Source organism: Tenrec ecaudatus, chromosome 4 (genome assembly GCF_050624435.1).
Source record: "Tenrec ecaudatus isolate mTenEca1 chromosome 4, mTenEca1.hap1, whole genome shotgun sequence".
NCBI classification, from domain to species: domain Eukaryota; kingdom Metazoa; phylum Chordata; class Mammalia; order Afrosoricida; family Tenrecidae; genus Tenrec; species Tenrec ecaudatus.
The window spans coordinates 39372765-39389205 of NC_134533.1; the positions used below are offsets into that span (position 1 = coordinate 39372765).

Consider the following 16441-nt stretch of genomic DNA (forward strand, 5'->3'; position numbering starts at 1 on the left):
GTGAGTTCCCAGACTGTGAGTAATTCTTTATGGGAGCAGAAAACCCCGTCCTTCTCCCATGGGCAGCTGGTGGTAACCACTAATCTTGCAGTTAGCAGCCCAACGGGGACCCATTCTAGCCCCAGGGTTCCTATGCATTTGGGACACTAAGTACTCAGCACTGGGCACAGCGGAAGGAACGGTGTTCCATTCAAAGGTGCAGCAAGAAGAGTGCTCTTTGTTTTGACAATTTAAAATGATAAAGTAGTTATTTTCAAATATTTAAAGGTGTGATGAGACAGAGATGAATCCTGGGGGCACAATGGTGCAAGGGTTCAGCTGCTATCTGAAAAGCCAGTGTCTTATAGCCACCAGCTGCTCTGGAAGAGAACGCTGTGGCAATCTGCTTCCACAGCCTCAGAAATCTATGGGGCAGTTGTACTCTGTCAGAATAAACTCAGTGGCAGTGAATTTTAACGCAAAAGAGTAGATTTCCTTCTGTATTACGTTAAAGGGAAAAACTGGGAGTAATAGATCTGTTACAGGTATATGGATAAAATAGCAATATAGAGTATTTTCTATTGATGACAAAAATGTATTGCTTTTGAAACTAGAAAGTCAATATTCAAATACTGCTTGATATCTGTCAAGTATTATGTAATAGGGGAGCAACAAGTGATCCAAAATTAGTGGCAAGGAGGGTATGAAAGGCCTGGTAGGGATTCAGCAAGGGTAATGTAACTGAGAAAATTTACTGAAACTCAAATGGAGGGTGAACATGTTAGTGGGACAAGAGGAAAGTAAAAGGAAATAGAGGGAAGAACTAGGTGACAAAGGGTATTTATAGATGTCTAAAGACTGTAATGTACATATCTGTAAATATATAGGATGGTGGGGAAATAGATCTACGTGCATATATTTATAGGTTTAGTATCAAGGCAGCAGATGCACGTTGGACCTCCACTCAGTTACTTATTCGAAACAAGAAAACATTGTTCTATTAAATTGGCATTCCATGATGCATATCTTCCTGACACGATCGCTGAAGACAAACATGTGCATAAGCAAATGTGGTGAAGAAAGCTGATAGTGCCCGGCTATCAAAAGATATAGTGTCTGGGGTCTTAAAGGCTTGCAGATAAGTGGCCATCTAGCTGAGAAGCATCAAAGCCCACATGGAAGAAGCACACCAGCCTGTATGATCACGAGGTGCTGAAGGGATCAGTTATTAGGCATCAAAGAACAAAAAAATCATATCATTGTGTGCTCACCTCCATGATAAAATTGCTGAAGACAAACGTGTGCATAAGCAAATGTGGTGAAGAAAGCTGATGGTGCCCGGCTATCCAAAGATGTAGTGTCTGGGGTCTTAAAGGTTTGAAGGTAAACAAGCAGCAACTAGTTAAGAAGCAACAAGGCCCACATGGAAGAAGCACACCAGCCTATGAAACCACAAGCTGTCGAAGGGATCATGTATCATGCATCAAAGAACAAAAAAAACCCCACCATTTTAAATGAGGGTGAGTGCAGAGTGGAGACCCAAAGTCCATCGGTAGGCAACTGGACACCCCCTTACTGAAGGGTTGTGGGGAGGAGATGAACCAGTCAGGGTGCAGGGTAGCAACAATGAAACATGTAACTTTCCTCTAGTTCTTAAATGCTTCCTCTCCCCACTATCATGATCCCCATTCTACCTATCTGGCTAGACCAGAGGATGTACATTGGTACAGATAGCAACTGGAAACACAGGGAATCCAGGACAGATGACCTCTTCAGGACCAGTGGTGAGAGTGGCGATACCAGGAGCATGGAAGGAAGGTGAGGGAGAAAGGGGGAATCAGTCACAATGATCCACATATAACCCCCTTCCAGGGGGACGGACAACAGAAAAGTGGGAGAGGGGAGATGTTGGACAGTGTAACATATGACAAAATATTAATAATTTATGAATTATGAAGGGTTCTTGAGGGAGGGGGGAGTGGGGAGAGAGAGGCAAAAATGAGGAGCCGATATTAAGGGCTCAAGTAGAGGGCAAATATTTTGAGAATGATGATGGCAAAAAATGTACATATGTGCTCAACACAATGGATGTATGTACAGATTGTGATAAGAATTGTACGAGCCCCCAATAAAACTATTTTTTAAAATATTATGTAATATTGTTTGGGTACCAAATGTGATGTGCCGTTATGTAACTGCTAAAGATTATTTTAACTTGAAGCATCAACACAATGAAAACAAGGCACATATGGTTACAAGCGTATGTTTAAATATAAACTCTTGTCACATTAAAAATAAAAATGATTTTCTTTCAAAGAAAATAATAAAGTGTGATTCTCTAATGACTTATGGTTACATCAACTTTTCAAATAAATTAATTACTCTGTAGAAATTTCCTTCTACATAGTGAAATTCTCAACAAATAAACAACACAGGAATTGGTGTGACACAGGCAAGGACCCTGACAAATAAGCAACCGCTACCTGGAAAGCCGCTTTCACCTGCAGCGGACACACTCAACCCAACTGCAGCCATGAGCAGCAATGAAGGCTTCCAGTGTGGGCGATCTGGCCCCTGGGCCCGGGAGCACCCTACTGGAGGAGGCCGTGGTCGTGGAAGAAGAGGTTCCCAGTTTGTCTCTTCCAGACATCTGTTATCGTTGTGGTGAGTCTGGTCATCTTGCCGAGGACTGTGATCTTCAGGAGGATATTGAAGCCTGCTCTAACTGCGGTGGAGGCGGCCCCATTGCCAAGGCCTGCAAGGAGCCCAAGAGAGCGAGCGAGCGAGCAGTGTTGCTACAACTGTGACAAAGCAGGCCATGTGGCTCGGGACTGACCACGCTGATGAGCAGAAGAGCTACTCTAGTGGTGAACTTGCACACATTCGGAAAGACTGCACCAAAGGGAAGTGTTACAGGGGTGATGAAACTGGTCACGTAGCCACCAAGTGCAAGACACGTGAAGTCAACCGCTGCCGCTGTGGCCAATCAGGGCACCTTGCATGGGAATACACAATGGAGGCTACAGCTTCAGGATTTTCCTGTTGCCCCTCCTTTGTCTGATTGACGGTTGTACTCTTTTCTCTAAAACCTCTTCACTGGCCAAAGCTTGGCAGATAGAGGCATGCCAGTGAGCTTTACTTGCCGTGTAAAAGGAGGAAAGGGGTGGGGGTAAAAATCGACTTTCTGCAATGTTTAACTAAAAAAATAAGTTTGTTTTGTTTGGTAGAGGTGTTATGTATAATGCTTTGCTTAAGAACCCCTTTCCGTGCCACTGGGGAATAAAGGATTACTGAATGGGTCTCTCGAGAGGTTCCCATGTTGGAGATAAAGCCAATTTTGGAAGTGTCTATGACCTTCTATAAGTAACCTTAATTTAGCATCATGATGGCCTTGGGTTGTCTGATCTCAGTAGCTGTAACAGCAAGTCACATCTGCATCAAGCCACACAGAGCACATACAGTTGAGTGGGAGTAAACAAAGCAAACATGACGATGCGAGAGAACCCAGGATAAAAGTCCTGTTTAGACAGGAACAACTTCATCACAGAGCGGATGCCGAGCACTCGCCCGTGGTGACGGCAAAGCTTTAGAATACATTTTAGTCCTCAAAGACTTAACTCCTAAGCCCAGAGTAAATGTCGGTACTCAGAGTTAGGATAATTTGGAGCTTGTTCAGGAATTGAAAGAAATGCATTTTCACAAAAATCAAGATGTTATTTTTGTGTACTAGTTCACTTAGACAACTGTTTCATTTACTGTAATCAGTTTTTAAAAGTCAGATGGAAAAAGCAACTGAAGTCCTAGAAAACAGAAATGTAATTTTCAACTAATAAAGCTGGAGGAGGAAAGGCAGTTTGACTAAAAACAAAACAAAACAGGAATTGCCTTTTTTATGAAGATGGCGCCGAAGGCGAAGAAGGAAGCTCCTGCCCCTCCAAAATGGAAGCCAATGCCAAGGCTTTAAAAGCTACACGGCCCGGAAGTGAAGATCCGCACGTCACCCACCTTCCGGTGGCCCAAGACCTGCAGACTAGGAAGGCAGCCCAAATACCCTTGGAAGAGCACCCCCAGGAGAAATAAGCTGGACCATTATGTCATCACCAAGTTCCCCTTGACCGCAGAGTCTGCCTTGAAGAAGATGGAAAATAACAACACACTTGTGTTTATTGTGGATGTCAAAGACAACACCAGATCAAACAGGCTGTGAAGCAGCTCTATGACATTGACATAGCCAAGGTCAACACCTTGATCAGGCCTGCAGGTGAGAAGAAGGCATATATGTTTGACTGGCTACTGACTATGATGCTTTAGATATTGCCAATAAAATTGGAATCATCTAAACTCAGCCCAGCTGGCTAATGCTAAAAATAAACTTATTCAATATGAAAATAAAATTAAAAACACAGGAATTATCTTTTTTTTAAAATGAAGCATAATGTACCGTTAGCAGTTTTGAGAATATACCAACTAGATTTCTAAAGATGTTAGTCTAATATATTTAAAGTTTAAATCAATATTTGAACTTAAATTAGAACTTACGGCAATTACTCTCTAATTTATGTTAACTTTTGCAGAACACTGAATTTGAAATATTTAACTTCAGAATGAGCAAATCATTGAGATCATTTTGTACAACGAAAAACTTATCAGGATGAATAGCACATACATTCAATACTAACCAATGAGAAGAACTGTTCCAACAGCTAAGCCTCCACCTGGAAATGAAAGGAGAGAGGACACTGAGTTTACCTTTTTACATTATAGTTAGCAGAAAACTGACGCTGTAGCAGGGACAGGCACTGTAATAACTTTGAAAATGCAGTTGAGAACAACATTTTAATTACCTTTGCAATACTTTGTTCTAGGTGGCATTATGAAATAATTATATATTGTATGTAATTACACACTACACATTACAATTACTTTCATAATAGACTATACTAGCCTCATTTCTGCCATGATAGGACCATGTCATATTCAACATAGCTGTGGTTAGGATTCAATGTTGTTTTCAGTACTTGTTAATAAAGTAACTCAATAGTCAAGACCTAAATGTGCACAGGTACTTAACTGCTACAGAAGTACAACGCCGAAAGAAAGATTATTATGATATGAATTCCACTTTAATATTTACCCGTAAATTTAATAAGCCTTATAAAAAAGAACTGATAATTAAAACTAATTCTCTGCTCATTGTGAATAATATACACACAGCTGAACATTCTAAATATCTAGGTCCAATTATATTTGGAATTTCAAGTTAACAATACTTTGCCAACTGCAAGAGAAAAGGATATTTTTAATCCCCTTATTTCAATATTATTACAATATGTTCTTTTAAACCTAGGACTTATGCGAATATGATCACAAATATAGAACTTAAACATTAAATCATTAATGTTTTCATTTAAAATAAAATGTTAATAGACTAGAATCACTGTAAAATGCGACAACTGACTAGTAATATTTTGTTCCCAATGCCATTAAATTATTGTACTTGGCAATGAAGCAATAACACAAATACTTAAAATAAATATCAAAGAATGAATAGAAACATATTTGAGTTATGAAAAGTACTGAAAATGATTGGACAACTGAAAATAATGTTACTAGTTTAATTTTTCCCTCTACAGTGCATAAACTGAAACATTTAGAATAGCAAGAAAGAACTTTTACATGCTTATGAGACCATTGAAAATACCATGGCATGGGTTACATACATCTTCGTCCTCAAAGTTATCAAAAGATGACCAGTGTTTAGCAAATCTTTCTTGTTTATACTTTAAAGAGGCCTTTTGCAGCAGACTTGCCCAGTAGGTCCTTTAATTTCTTGACTGCTTTTTCCTTGAGCATTGATTGTGAAACCAACTAAAATGCAGTACTTAAAATCCTTTTATGTTCCAGTGGACTTGTTGTAAGACTGAATGTATACAATACTGTAGAAATTCAGAAAATATCCTGTAGTATAGCATTTACAAACATAGCAGGCTAAATAAGAATTTAAAATGTTTCCCAAACTAAAAGATTAACATGAGCTGAAATGTATCTGATGATAGTAATTATACATCAGAAAATAAAAGGTTTGCTTTGGGACAAGATTAGACTAAATGTCTAATTTCACATTTTGTGCCTGTAACTCTTTAGTCTACTTTGAACATTTTAAATCAAACTTAACAACTTCTTACTTTCTCGCTACTCATGAAAAAACCAACTTGTAATATCTAAAAGTCATTCTGTGTTTAATCAAAAGAAATAACATCTGACAACAGATGCAGAGCAATGTCTTGTGCAGAGCAGGTATTCCTTTCAAAGCTTCTGCAGCCTATTGCCCACAGGAAATATGAAGGTTTCTTATCTAAATACATACATGTTTTCTCCAATTAGGAATTTATATCAAGCCCTCCCCAGAATTGAGAAGTAAGAATTTTTAAAAATTTGATGAAAACATATCAAGGATTATCTCCTCACGTAAATGCAGAGGTCCCTTCCGCAGGTGTTGTCTGAGAACTAAGCTTACAAAGGTAAATGCCAGCAATTATTTTCTTATGAAATCACTAACACAAATAATTGTCTGATATATTGTGATAGCCATAACAATATTAGCAAGAATACTTCCCATTGATGAAACAGCTAAGCAAACAGTTTTGCAAAATCAGACTAAGTTCTGCAGGTGATTCCCTGCCATGAAGATCGAAACAACCAGCGGTTCCTGATAACTCAGGAAACACCAGACCATCGAGGTTTTTTCACCTCATGCATAAGAATTCAAATGTTTGGAAATTTTACACATTATCTCAGCATAAAACTGGAGTATAATACATCATTTTTACCTGCTAAATGAACACACTACCTAGCTTTTTTCCACCCAACTGGTCCCATTATGTACACTTAGACTCATTTAAATTGACCACAGGAAAGGTTGGTTATTTTAAAGGCTGCTCAGGGGACCAGGATGAATTCATCTTATCAACAATTTTCAAATCAAGTTTTTAATACATATACAAGGGTGAATCAAAAAGTACTGCCATTAAACAGACACACTTATTGAGCAGAAATATCCAAATCTGAAGCTATTGTTTGTCAACATAGCCGGCAATCTAGGTCAATATCCTACTGAGGGTAGTGTTTCCATCTCTCTGCCTTCCCTGAGGAATTCTGCACTCACTCCTGGATTTACACACATTATGTCAAAAGGAAGTTTTGTCATCGAGGGATTCCAAGTGTGTTCCTTTCAAATATTCTTTGACTTTTGAGACTACACAGAAGACTGAAGGGGCAACATTATGGTTGTAGATTAGACTGGTTAAGGTTTTCCAATGAGGATCTCACAAGACTTCCCTTGCTGCCCTTTAAGAATGAACAAGTACAGTGTGAAGATGGGTGAAAAAAATCTTGGTGCAATTTTCCTAGCCTTTCTCATTTTCAGTTAAAGCCAAAAAAAAAAAACTTCATCATAAACCTTCATGTTCATCCTGTCTTTCAAGGAAATCTATGAAGATTGTACCTTGGGGAATCCTCTGAGCCGAACTCTCTGCTTAGACTATAACCTGCACAGCAGATAACCTCAGAATCCACTCTTTCAACTGGATCTTTATTTTTGAAAGCATCATAAAGAGATTAAGGCATGTGAGTTTTAACATATACATTTTGTTTGGAATAAACATGTGCATACATGAAGTGAAATTTTAGCTCTCAAATGCCCCATCACTGAGTTTATTTAGATATATATTGTGACCATATAGGACAGAGCAGACTGCCCTTGTGGGTTTCCAAGATTGTGGTTCTTTACAGTAGAAAACCTCATCTTTCTCTCTCTGAGTGACTGGTGGTTTCAAACATCTGACCTTGAGGTTGGCAGCCCAAAACGTAGCCCGATGTGCCACCAGGACTCCTAACACCATAAAAAAGATACCAAACTAAATAAACTCATTACTGTAGAATCAATTCTGACTCAGCAACATAATAGACTTGGCCCTGTGTGTGTTTAAGACTGCAAGTATTTACAGGAGTAGAAAGCCTTGTCTTTCTTTGACAGACTAGTGGTAGTCTCAAACTGCTTTCCTTGTGGTTTATCAGCCTAATACATAACATCTATGCCACAGGGCCTCCTTCTAAAGCCATCTGGGTTCCTTAAAAAGGAAAAACTCACTGCCATCTAAGCAGATGATGACTCAGAGCAACCCTAAAGGACACAGAACTGCCCACATAGGTTTCCAAAGCTGTAATTGTTGATGGGAATAGAGACTCATCTATGGAGAGGCTGGTGGTTTCAAACAGCTGACCTTCAAACAGCCCAGCACCTTACCTCTATGCCATGAGGGCTCTCCAGTAACCCCCAAAACTCACAGCCTTGAAGTCATGCTGACTTACAGTGACTCTATAGAGGGTTTCCGACGTTGGAAGTCTTTATAGAAGAGGAAAGCCTCATCTTTCTCTTTCAGTGTGGCTGGAGGGTTTGAACTGCCAATCTTGCAACAGCCTATTGCTTAACCCATAGTGTCAATAATTTTTACTCAGTCTGGTGTATTAGACACACTGTTCAGACATAAGCATATAATTAACATATATCTAAATACCTGTCAGTGTGACGGGACCTCACCATTTCCCCCACATATGTACTTTCTATTAGGTATTTTGACCTCCCTCACTTGATATGCCAAGGTTTTAGATGCATTTCAGAGTACTTTGTAGGCATACTTCCCCAACAAAGCTCAAACACTAAATTACAATAGACGATTTGACATGACATATTGATCTGATAAACAAAATTCACTGCCATCAAGTTGAAGTCAATTCAAGCAACCCAAGAGGGTAGGTTAGAATAGTTAAGTTTTAATAATTATAAAAATTTTATAGTCCATTAGTAATGTTATGATTTCAAAAGGAACACGGAGCTCACAGTAAAGGTCCCCAATCAAAAATGGAGAAGTTCCCCCCCCCCAAAAGGTCCTTAAAAATGTTTTACAGATAATGCAATAAGGAAGTAATAAACTTATCTCTATGGGAAAAAAGTAATCATAAAGTAGAGAAATCACTTAAACATGCTCTAAGTCACTAAAACCTTTCCCCATAAATATTTCCCAGAAAGATGAGGCTGGAAATAATTCTTTAGAGCCGGAGACACAGAACTAAGGTACTCTATTTTATGACCTAGTGTAAAAGAAATTCTGCCAGGCTCCTTTACTTTCTATCACCCTCCTTGAACATTTCTGGAGGAAGGAAACGGGATACCTGCCTAACTTAAGCGTGACATTTATATAGTGGCTTCAAATACTAAAATGTTCGCAATGGGCAGATTTGAAAAACCAAGTTAGGAAATCTAAGAACTGGAAAAAGAAATCTTATAAGTCAATTTGGAAATGTATATTGAAGTCTAACAATATATTGATTACAAGAAAATATTTGAAATAATTAGTTTATGTTTAAATTATGAAGATATTGGAGCTTTCAGATTTATAAAGCACTTTGGAGTAAACAATGAGAATATTAGTATATCATCAAATACCTAATATTTAATAAATCTGCATGGTATCTTTCAAATATAGTTTGTATCTCTGCTTAAAATTACAATGATGGCATAGTACTGGTAATAGAATGTCACTGGACTGCACAACAGTGAGAATACAATATTTGCTTGTTACACAGTAACCACAGAAAATATTTTTAAATAATCAAAATGTCAGATTATAGTCTCATCCTCACATCAGGATGTACTACTATCATTATTACATTTAGTAACAATATGGCCATATTAAACTTGTCATGATGTGACCAAAATGACATTTTTCAGTAATTATATTAATTGCATATACTAGTATACATGGGGGTAATCCCCCTAAAAAAAAAACAGAATTTTTTCTCCAAAGCTATGTAATTAAATTGTTACAAAACAAACTTATCACCTTAAAAATACTTTCCATTACACTTAATATATTTGTCAAATTTGCGATTCCGTTCTTGGAAACATTTTCAAACACCTTTTGGATGGCTGATAGCGTCTCCCTCATTTTTTTCTTCATCTATTCTATTTCCTCAAATTGCTGTCCTTTCATGTCCCTCTTCATTTAAGGAAACAAAAAGAAATCACATGGAGCGAGGTCAGGTGCATGGGGCAAGAGAGGCATGCTATTTTATTGGGGTCTTGGGGGTGTGTTTTTGCCTAAAACCGGCACACTGAGATGACTGTGTGAGCTGGTGCATTTTTGTGGTGGCAAAACCAGTCCCCTGTCTGCCACAGATCAGGACTTTTTGTTGCATGCTGTCATGCTATCTTTTCATAACCTCTAATTAGAAAGCTTGATTAACAGTCTGACCTGGTGGAACGAACTCCCAATCCATTACAAGTCATCATTTTTGTTTGTTCAGGAAGTTGACAGATGTCCAGAATGAGGTTTGTCATTAATCAACATTTTACCCTTTTGAACCGAGAAAACCACTCACACACTTTGAGTTTTTCCCATAGGTCTGTTCTCATAAGCTGTGTTCAACGTAACAGTTTCTGCAGCAGGTTTCCCCAGCAGGAAGCAACATTTCATAGCCACATGCTGCTTTCTTAAATTGGCCATCACAAAAATGAGGTTTGAGTAAACCTGCATTTACAAAAAAAACTCACTGTAACCAGAGAGAACCTTCCCAGGCAAGGCTACCAGGGGCGCTAACTCCGAGTGAGCTGCTCCATGCTTGCCTAGCAGTGAAACTGCACTACGAAAGCTTAGCACAGCTTTTTTTCAGGTTTTTTTGGGGGTAGGGAGGCATCCCCCTAATATGTACACATTAACAGTCAACTGTTTCACTTTCAAATAGTGTTTTAATGAAAACCAAAAAAACCCACAAAAAGTTTGCTTCACAGAGCCATACAGAATGCAAAATCAAAACACAAAGTCAATAAGTTAGAAAACACTAAAATATTTCTGTGACCATACCTACTATTCTAAATGTCAATAAATTCTTCTGTACATGCTAATTATTGCAAAAAAGAATTGCATAATGCAGAACATACTATTTCAAAATATTCATTTCAACAACTGCTATTTCCACCTTCTTAAAGAAGTTTAGCATAAAATAATTGTGCATCTTCAAACACTAATGACCTTCCAAATTTAGAAAATTTTAAAAATCAGAGTTCAAGTTTTTAATCTCTGTATAAATACATGAGGAATATACTTTGGAGTCTCTTTTTGAGGGATACTTTGAAATACAGACTCTCAGAGCCCCGGTGGTGCAGTGTTTGAAGTGTTCAGCTGCCTTTTACTGAAAGGCCAGTCAGCAGTTGGAACCCCTGCGGCTCTAAGAAAGAAAGACGTGGCAACCCACTTCTGTAGATTCACAGGCCTGGAAAACTCAGAGCAATGTCACTGTCAAATATACAAGGTCACTGCAACTGAGCAAAATGGGTTTGCTTTTGGTTCTGGTTAGACACCCACTACTTACTCAGTAACATGGTTGGGTTCCAAAAGCCAGATAATTATGTGAAAATAAGCCTTATGCAAAACCAGAGGATGATCACATCACATTACAAAATGGATGACTGTATCGTTACATAATTACCATATTTCGTAATTAAAAAACTGCCTAATTCCTGAGAATCGGGCCCAGCCAAGTTGACACCTGACACATAACCTTAACCATCACAGTCAGCATTGTTCTAGCCCCAGCCTTAGTACTAATTACTGCAAGACATATGCTCAAAACAGTCGGATGGATTTTTTTTTACTATTGTTATAAATTCAAAATGTTGGAGAACTAGATAGTGGACAAGTGAGGAATAAGTGTAGCTAAATCTATTAGATTAGATTCAGTCAATGGCTAAAAACCCTCAAATATTATGATACCGCTGTAACCAAGAACAGAGATCACTAGCTTTCCAGATGAAAGATCAGCCTAGGTTGCCACTAGGTTTGTGGCTTTGTTCAAGTCGCATAATCTGAGAACATGGAACGCCATCTTAATGCTTCATAATCTCTTGTTTGGGTTTTTTCCTATACATTATGTTTCCTTCAACTGCAAATCTAATGCATATCTACCAAATGCCAGGAAATCTATTAGGCACATTTTATTATTCTAGTGTGGAACAGAGATATAATGTCAGAAATATGATCTGACCTTTTTGTTTGGAGAGCCTCGGGATCAAATAAATGAAATCACATATCTACACTGGATTAAAAAACTCAGGGAGTAGGACTAGCATCCAAGTTTTAAAGTTCCAGTATGTGATGGCACAAAACAAGACTGAAATAGAAAAAGTGGGTGAAATAAGTATTTGCTAATTAGTTATTCTGAATCCTTTGTTTATGGTATCATGTAACTGTGCAAGAAAATAAACCGGAAGCAATTGAGTGAAAATACTAACATTTATGTAAAAGAACCTACAAACATGTTTGGTCATGAAAGAGAGCTAAAAAGTCACTGCTTCTCATAAGTTGCTTGTCTTGTCACTTTCCTCTGAATAGTCTATTTGAAAAGCATTCTATTTTGCGGAGGAGGGGGAATATTTTAAAAATATCTAGTGAAATGCAAGAATTAGCCAAGGCACTTGTGATATTTTAAGAAAGTGTGTATGATTTAACAGACACATGACGTTTTCAAAGATGTGAAATACACAACACAGACCAGTTTTAATGAAGCAACAGTCCATAAAGAAATGAACTAATCTACAAGTTTTATTAACACAGGAGTTCTGTCCTAAGTAATCTAATATGGCTAATTCTTTCAACACAACTATCATGAAACTAGCACATTGCCCAGCAAGCGCTTCATTAAAAATTCCTGAGGTTATAGAAAAAAGTCTCAAGAATGAGATTAATTTTTTTTCGTTAAAACATGGATCAAGTTTATATATATTTGGCATGCAGCAGTAATCAATTCTAGAAGGCAAAAATATACACTGGAATAAATACATATATACACATATTTAACGCAGATGTCAATACCGAGGGCTGGTTTTAACTAACAAATACCTTCAACATAGATTCGCTTAGAGTCACACGCAGCATGAATGTGAAAAAGGGAGAGCTACTTTCTTGAGCTTGTTCTGTATGAAAGCGGTCTTTCAGGATGATAAAAAGTTTATTAGGGTGGCCCACACCATGAGCTAGGGCACCAGAAGCGTGGACGAGAGGCGAGGAGGGGTGGGGTGGGGCGAGATCCTGACCGCAGGCTGGTCTCCAGACATTAATCCCTGCCCCGGACGCGGCGGCGCGTCGGGGTACAGGAATGTCAGGGATGGAGTGACAGGCACAGTGCGAGAGGAGAATCGGGCGCCAGGACAGGTCTGAAGGCGCCAGGATCCGCCGAGATCAAACCTTCAGGCCTCTCCCAATGGCCAAGGGGAGGGGTCAAAGAACTACGGTCAGCATGGTTCTCCGGGCAGGTCCCCTCCCTGAGCTTCCCCCGTGGAACCTGCATCTCCGTTCCGAACCGACCTAAGAGCTGGTCCAGGGCTGGGAGCCCGGTTGACACCAGCAGCTGCCCGTTCCGCACCGATGGTCGCGTGCCCGCGATGGACACCAGGCGGGAGCCGCCGCCGATCCCGCCGGCCCTGGAACCCTTCCTCTGGAAGCTGGTGCCGCCGTGCTGGCCGGCGGCGGCGGCCTCCGACCTCGTCTCGCCAGCGCCGGAGCCGCGAGTGGCGGCGGCCGCCATCTTGCCCTTCGCCGCGGGCGCCAATGGAAACCCTGGGAACTCCGGCGCGCGCCTGTCAGAACCAGCCTCACGCCCCTCCTCGATTCCGGGGCGGCGCCAGGAGCCAATCGGCTTGCTACGTCGCGTCGGCGCTAACCAATCGCCTGGCGCGTTGCTGACAGGTACGCTCTACCCCAGGACTGGCGGGCTTCCGCGGGGCCCAGGTGAGAAGGCCCACCTGAGTCCTGGGTGAGGGTCGTTGCGGGTGCTCTGGGGCCAGAGGTGGGTAATACCAAGTTTTTGAGTGACTTCATTCACGTTCAGTTAAAGATCAAGGGGAACCGATCCATCCGTCCAGGGGTGATCTAGCAACCTCGTCCTCAGATCGACCGTGGAGAAGAACGCTAACTCTTCCCCGCACCCTTCGCTTGGCCTCCGAGAGTGTCCGCCACCTTCCCCAGGTGTTCGCTTGCTGATTGGCCGTGTTATAGCGAAGCAGTTGGGATCGGCCATGAGTTGCTAAGAATCTTGCTCGGCTCCTCAGTGCTAGGAGTGGATGGGTGGATTTAGATCGAGGGGTGAGAAATGTTCATCTTTGGGGTAATTTGGCTTTCCGCTGTTTGAAACAGCACACGGACAAACCGTACCTCTCTGACAGCCCCGGTGAGAAGGTTGCCTTCATTTTAATTGGGGCTGCTGGAAGTCTTGGGGAGCATTTCCAGAAGCGGTGTGAAAGACAAGTGTTACTCTGACAACCTTGTTCACACATTTAATTGTCGTTTGCCGTTAGAGCAGCTGCAAATAACAGGAAATACTTTCGGTTTCCTTCTCCCGAAAAATGATTACAAAAAAAGAGAGATATGTATACACTTTCTGTTTCTAGTTTTTGGTGAACTCAATTAAGAATTTTCTAATTAGAATGGAAATATTCTGCATGGGGGCGGGGAGGAAGCCTTGTAAGTTAAAGCTGTGCCTTTGATTATTAAAAGTCTCTTAAACATTGAGCCGGGGCGAGGGTGGGGTAGTGTGGAAAGTTGTTTTTAAAGACATCCATCGATGACCAACATCTAAATTACATAAGGACCTCAAAACCCTGCCCGCACGACTGCATTGCAATTGATTTTGACAGTGGCCTATTGCCGTGTTTTGTGTGCAGGGTACCTCACTTGAGAAAAACAGAAAGGTGTCTTGGCTGGGAAACTGGTTCAGGTTTAGATGGCTTCATATATGATTCTCACCCGTTTAAATCTTTACAAGCGATTCATTAACTAGTAGCTGTCGAGTGCTGGCATCTTAGAGCTAATCTTGTCGTTTTAGATCTTTTAGAATTAAAAATCTTATCTATTTGGAAACAGTGGAAAATTGTATCATTTTAACATGAACATAACAGTAGACGCTAATTTTGGCTTTTAGAAAATACTAGTGAGATACAAAGTGTCACAGTAGTCTTATATAAAGTACAAACTTCTTGAATATTTTTGCTTTTCTGAAAACTTGAAAGTGATACGAATATTTAATTTCTGTAGGTTTCTTTATAGTTTCATGTTTCCAACTATTTGCTTCCTTCTCTAGTTTTCTGAAAATGAGGATAGGGATACTTTATTAGATCTCTTTATTAGATTCCCTTTATTAGAACAGAAGAACATAACACATGTACATGTTGAGCCCTTCCAGGAATTCGTTATATCTCCTGTACAATAGAATACATTAATGTACTAATTTATTAATTTTTTTACAAAGACAAAAACCTTGTTCCCAAACACTGTAATTTAACAGCACAGATTAGAATTAAGTATAAAACATGGTAATAAATGAAATATCTATAGAAAGGAAGAGTTAAAAATGATATATGTGTAAGTGGAATTAAGTTCAACAGTTGTTTATTAAGTACATAAGAAATAACAGGCTGTATACTGTATTAGGGCTTAGTTCTGAGCACCCTGCTTTGTAAAAGGGTATGGGTGGCAGTGACAGCCCCAAATCCATTAACGGAGTTCTCACCAGATTGTCTCCATTGAATGCTTTCTGATTAATAAACAAGGATATAGATAATCTTGCCCTCAGGCAGAATGCCTTATAGAGAATGGATTGCTTCTACAACTCTGGCCAGCCCTGAAGCGGCAGTCTCTTAGGGCTTGTCTAGGTGTGTCCTTAATGGAGGTCACTGAACTGGGGATGGTACAGGGGGGTGGAGTAGTCATGAGTCATGCCCTGTGAGTTTGGCCCTGCCTGCCTTGGTTGAAAGGCCCTGGACCAATCATGATCCAGTCCCTGCTTCTGTAGTCCCGCCTCCAATTGTCATGTATTTGTGAATCTGCCACCAACATGCTTTTGTGAGTTTCTTCACCACCACCCCATTATTTATATCACATCTCAATTTTGAACTCTCGGACACCATTTCATGCTCATGTTGGTCTCATCCTGATTATGGGCCTATGCCTATCTGTTGTCTTTGTCTGTTTTAAGACTTAGGAAATGTTCTCCATTATATTTGAGATGGGGTTTCTTTGGTACCCTAAAACAATACTATACATGTGAAGACTGCATGGCTTAAGATTGGGATTGCATCCTTTCACCATACTTGTTCAATCTGTATGCTGAACAAATAATGTCAGCAGTTGGATTATATGACGACGAATCAGGATTGGTGGAAGGTTTGTGTGACATGCAGGTGAATTAACCTTGCTTGCCCTTGCTGAAAGAAAGGAGGACTCGAAGCAGCTGCTGATGAAGATCAAAGAATGCAAGATCAAGGATTGCAGCCTTCAATATGAATTACAACTCATTTTAAAGAAAACTAAAATCTTCACAATTAGACCAGTAGCTAGCATCCTGGTAAAGA

The 16441-nt window shown here is 39.9% G+C and overlaps 2 protein-coding genes and 1 pseudogene across 6 annotated transcripts in view; 2 read left to right on the forward strand and 1 right to left on the reverse strand.

The window, feature by feature from the left end:
- The window catches only part of ELP4 (elongator acetyltransferase complex subunit 4), a 245697-nt gene extending 232048 nt beyond the window's left edge, over positions 1-13649 (reverse strand). For all 3 annotated transcript variants that reach the window (XM_075545945.1, XM_075545946.1, XM_075545947.1), the window contains exons 1-2: positions 13401-13649; positions 4659-4694 (exon numbers count right to left, since the gene is read on the reverse strand). In XM_075545945.1, the coding sequence (XP_075402060.1) occupies positions 4659-4694; positions 13401-13620 (256 nt within the window). In that variant the 5' untranslated portion in view covers positions 13621-13649. The remainder of the gene's footprint in view (positions 1-4658; positions 4695-13400) is intronic.
- Positions 2513-3040, forward strand: LOC142444270 (CCHC-type zinc finger nucleic acid binding protein pseudogene; annotated as a pseudogene).
- An 89-nt stretch (positions 13650-13738) lies between the features above and the next one.
- IMMP1L (inner mitochondrial membrane peptidase subunit 1) overlaps positions 13739-16441 on the forward strand; it is a 61784-nt gene continuing 59081 nt past the window's right edge. Inside the window, exon 1 of one of the 3 annotated variants that reach the window (XM_075545949.1) lies at positions 13739-13823. The gene's annotated coding sequence lies outside the window, so the exon portion shown is untranslated. Of the gene's footprint in view, positions 13882-16441 lie in introns of all 3 variants that reach the window. The other 2 variants (XM_075545950.1, XM_075545948.1) reach the window with 2 other exon arrangements.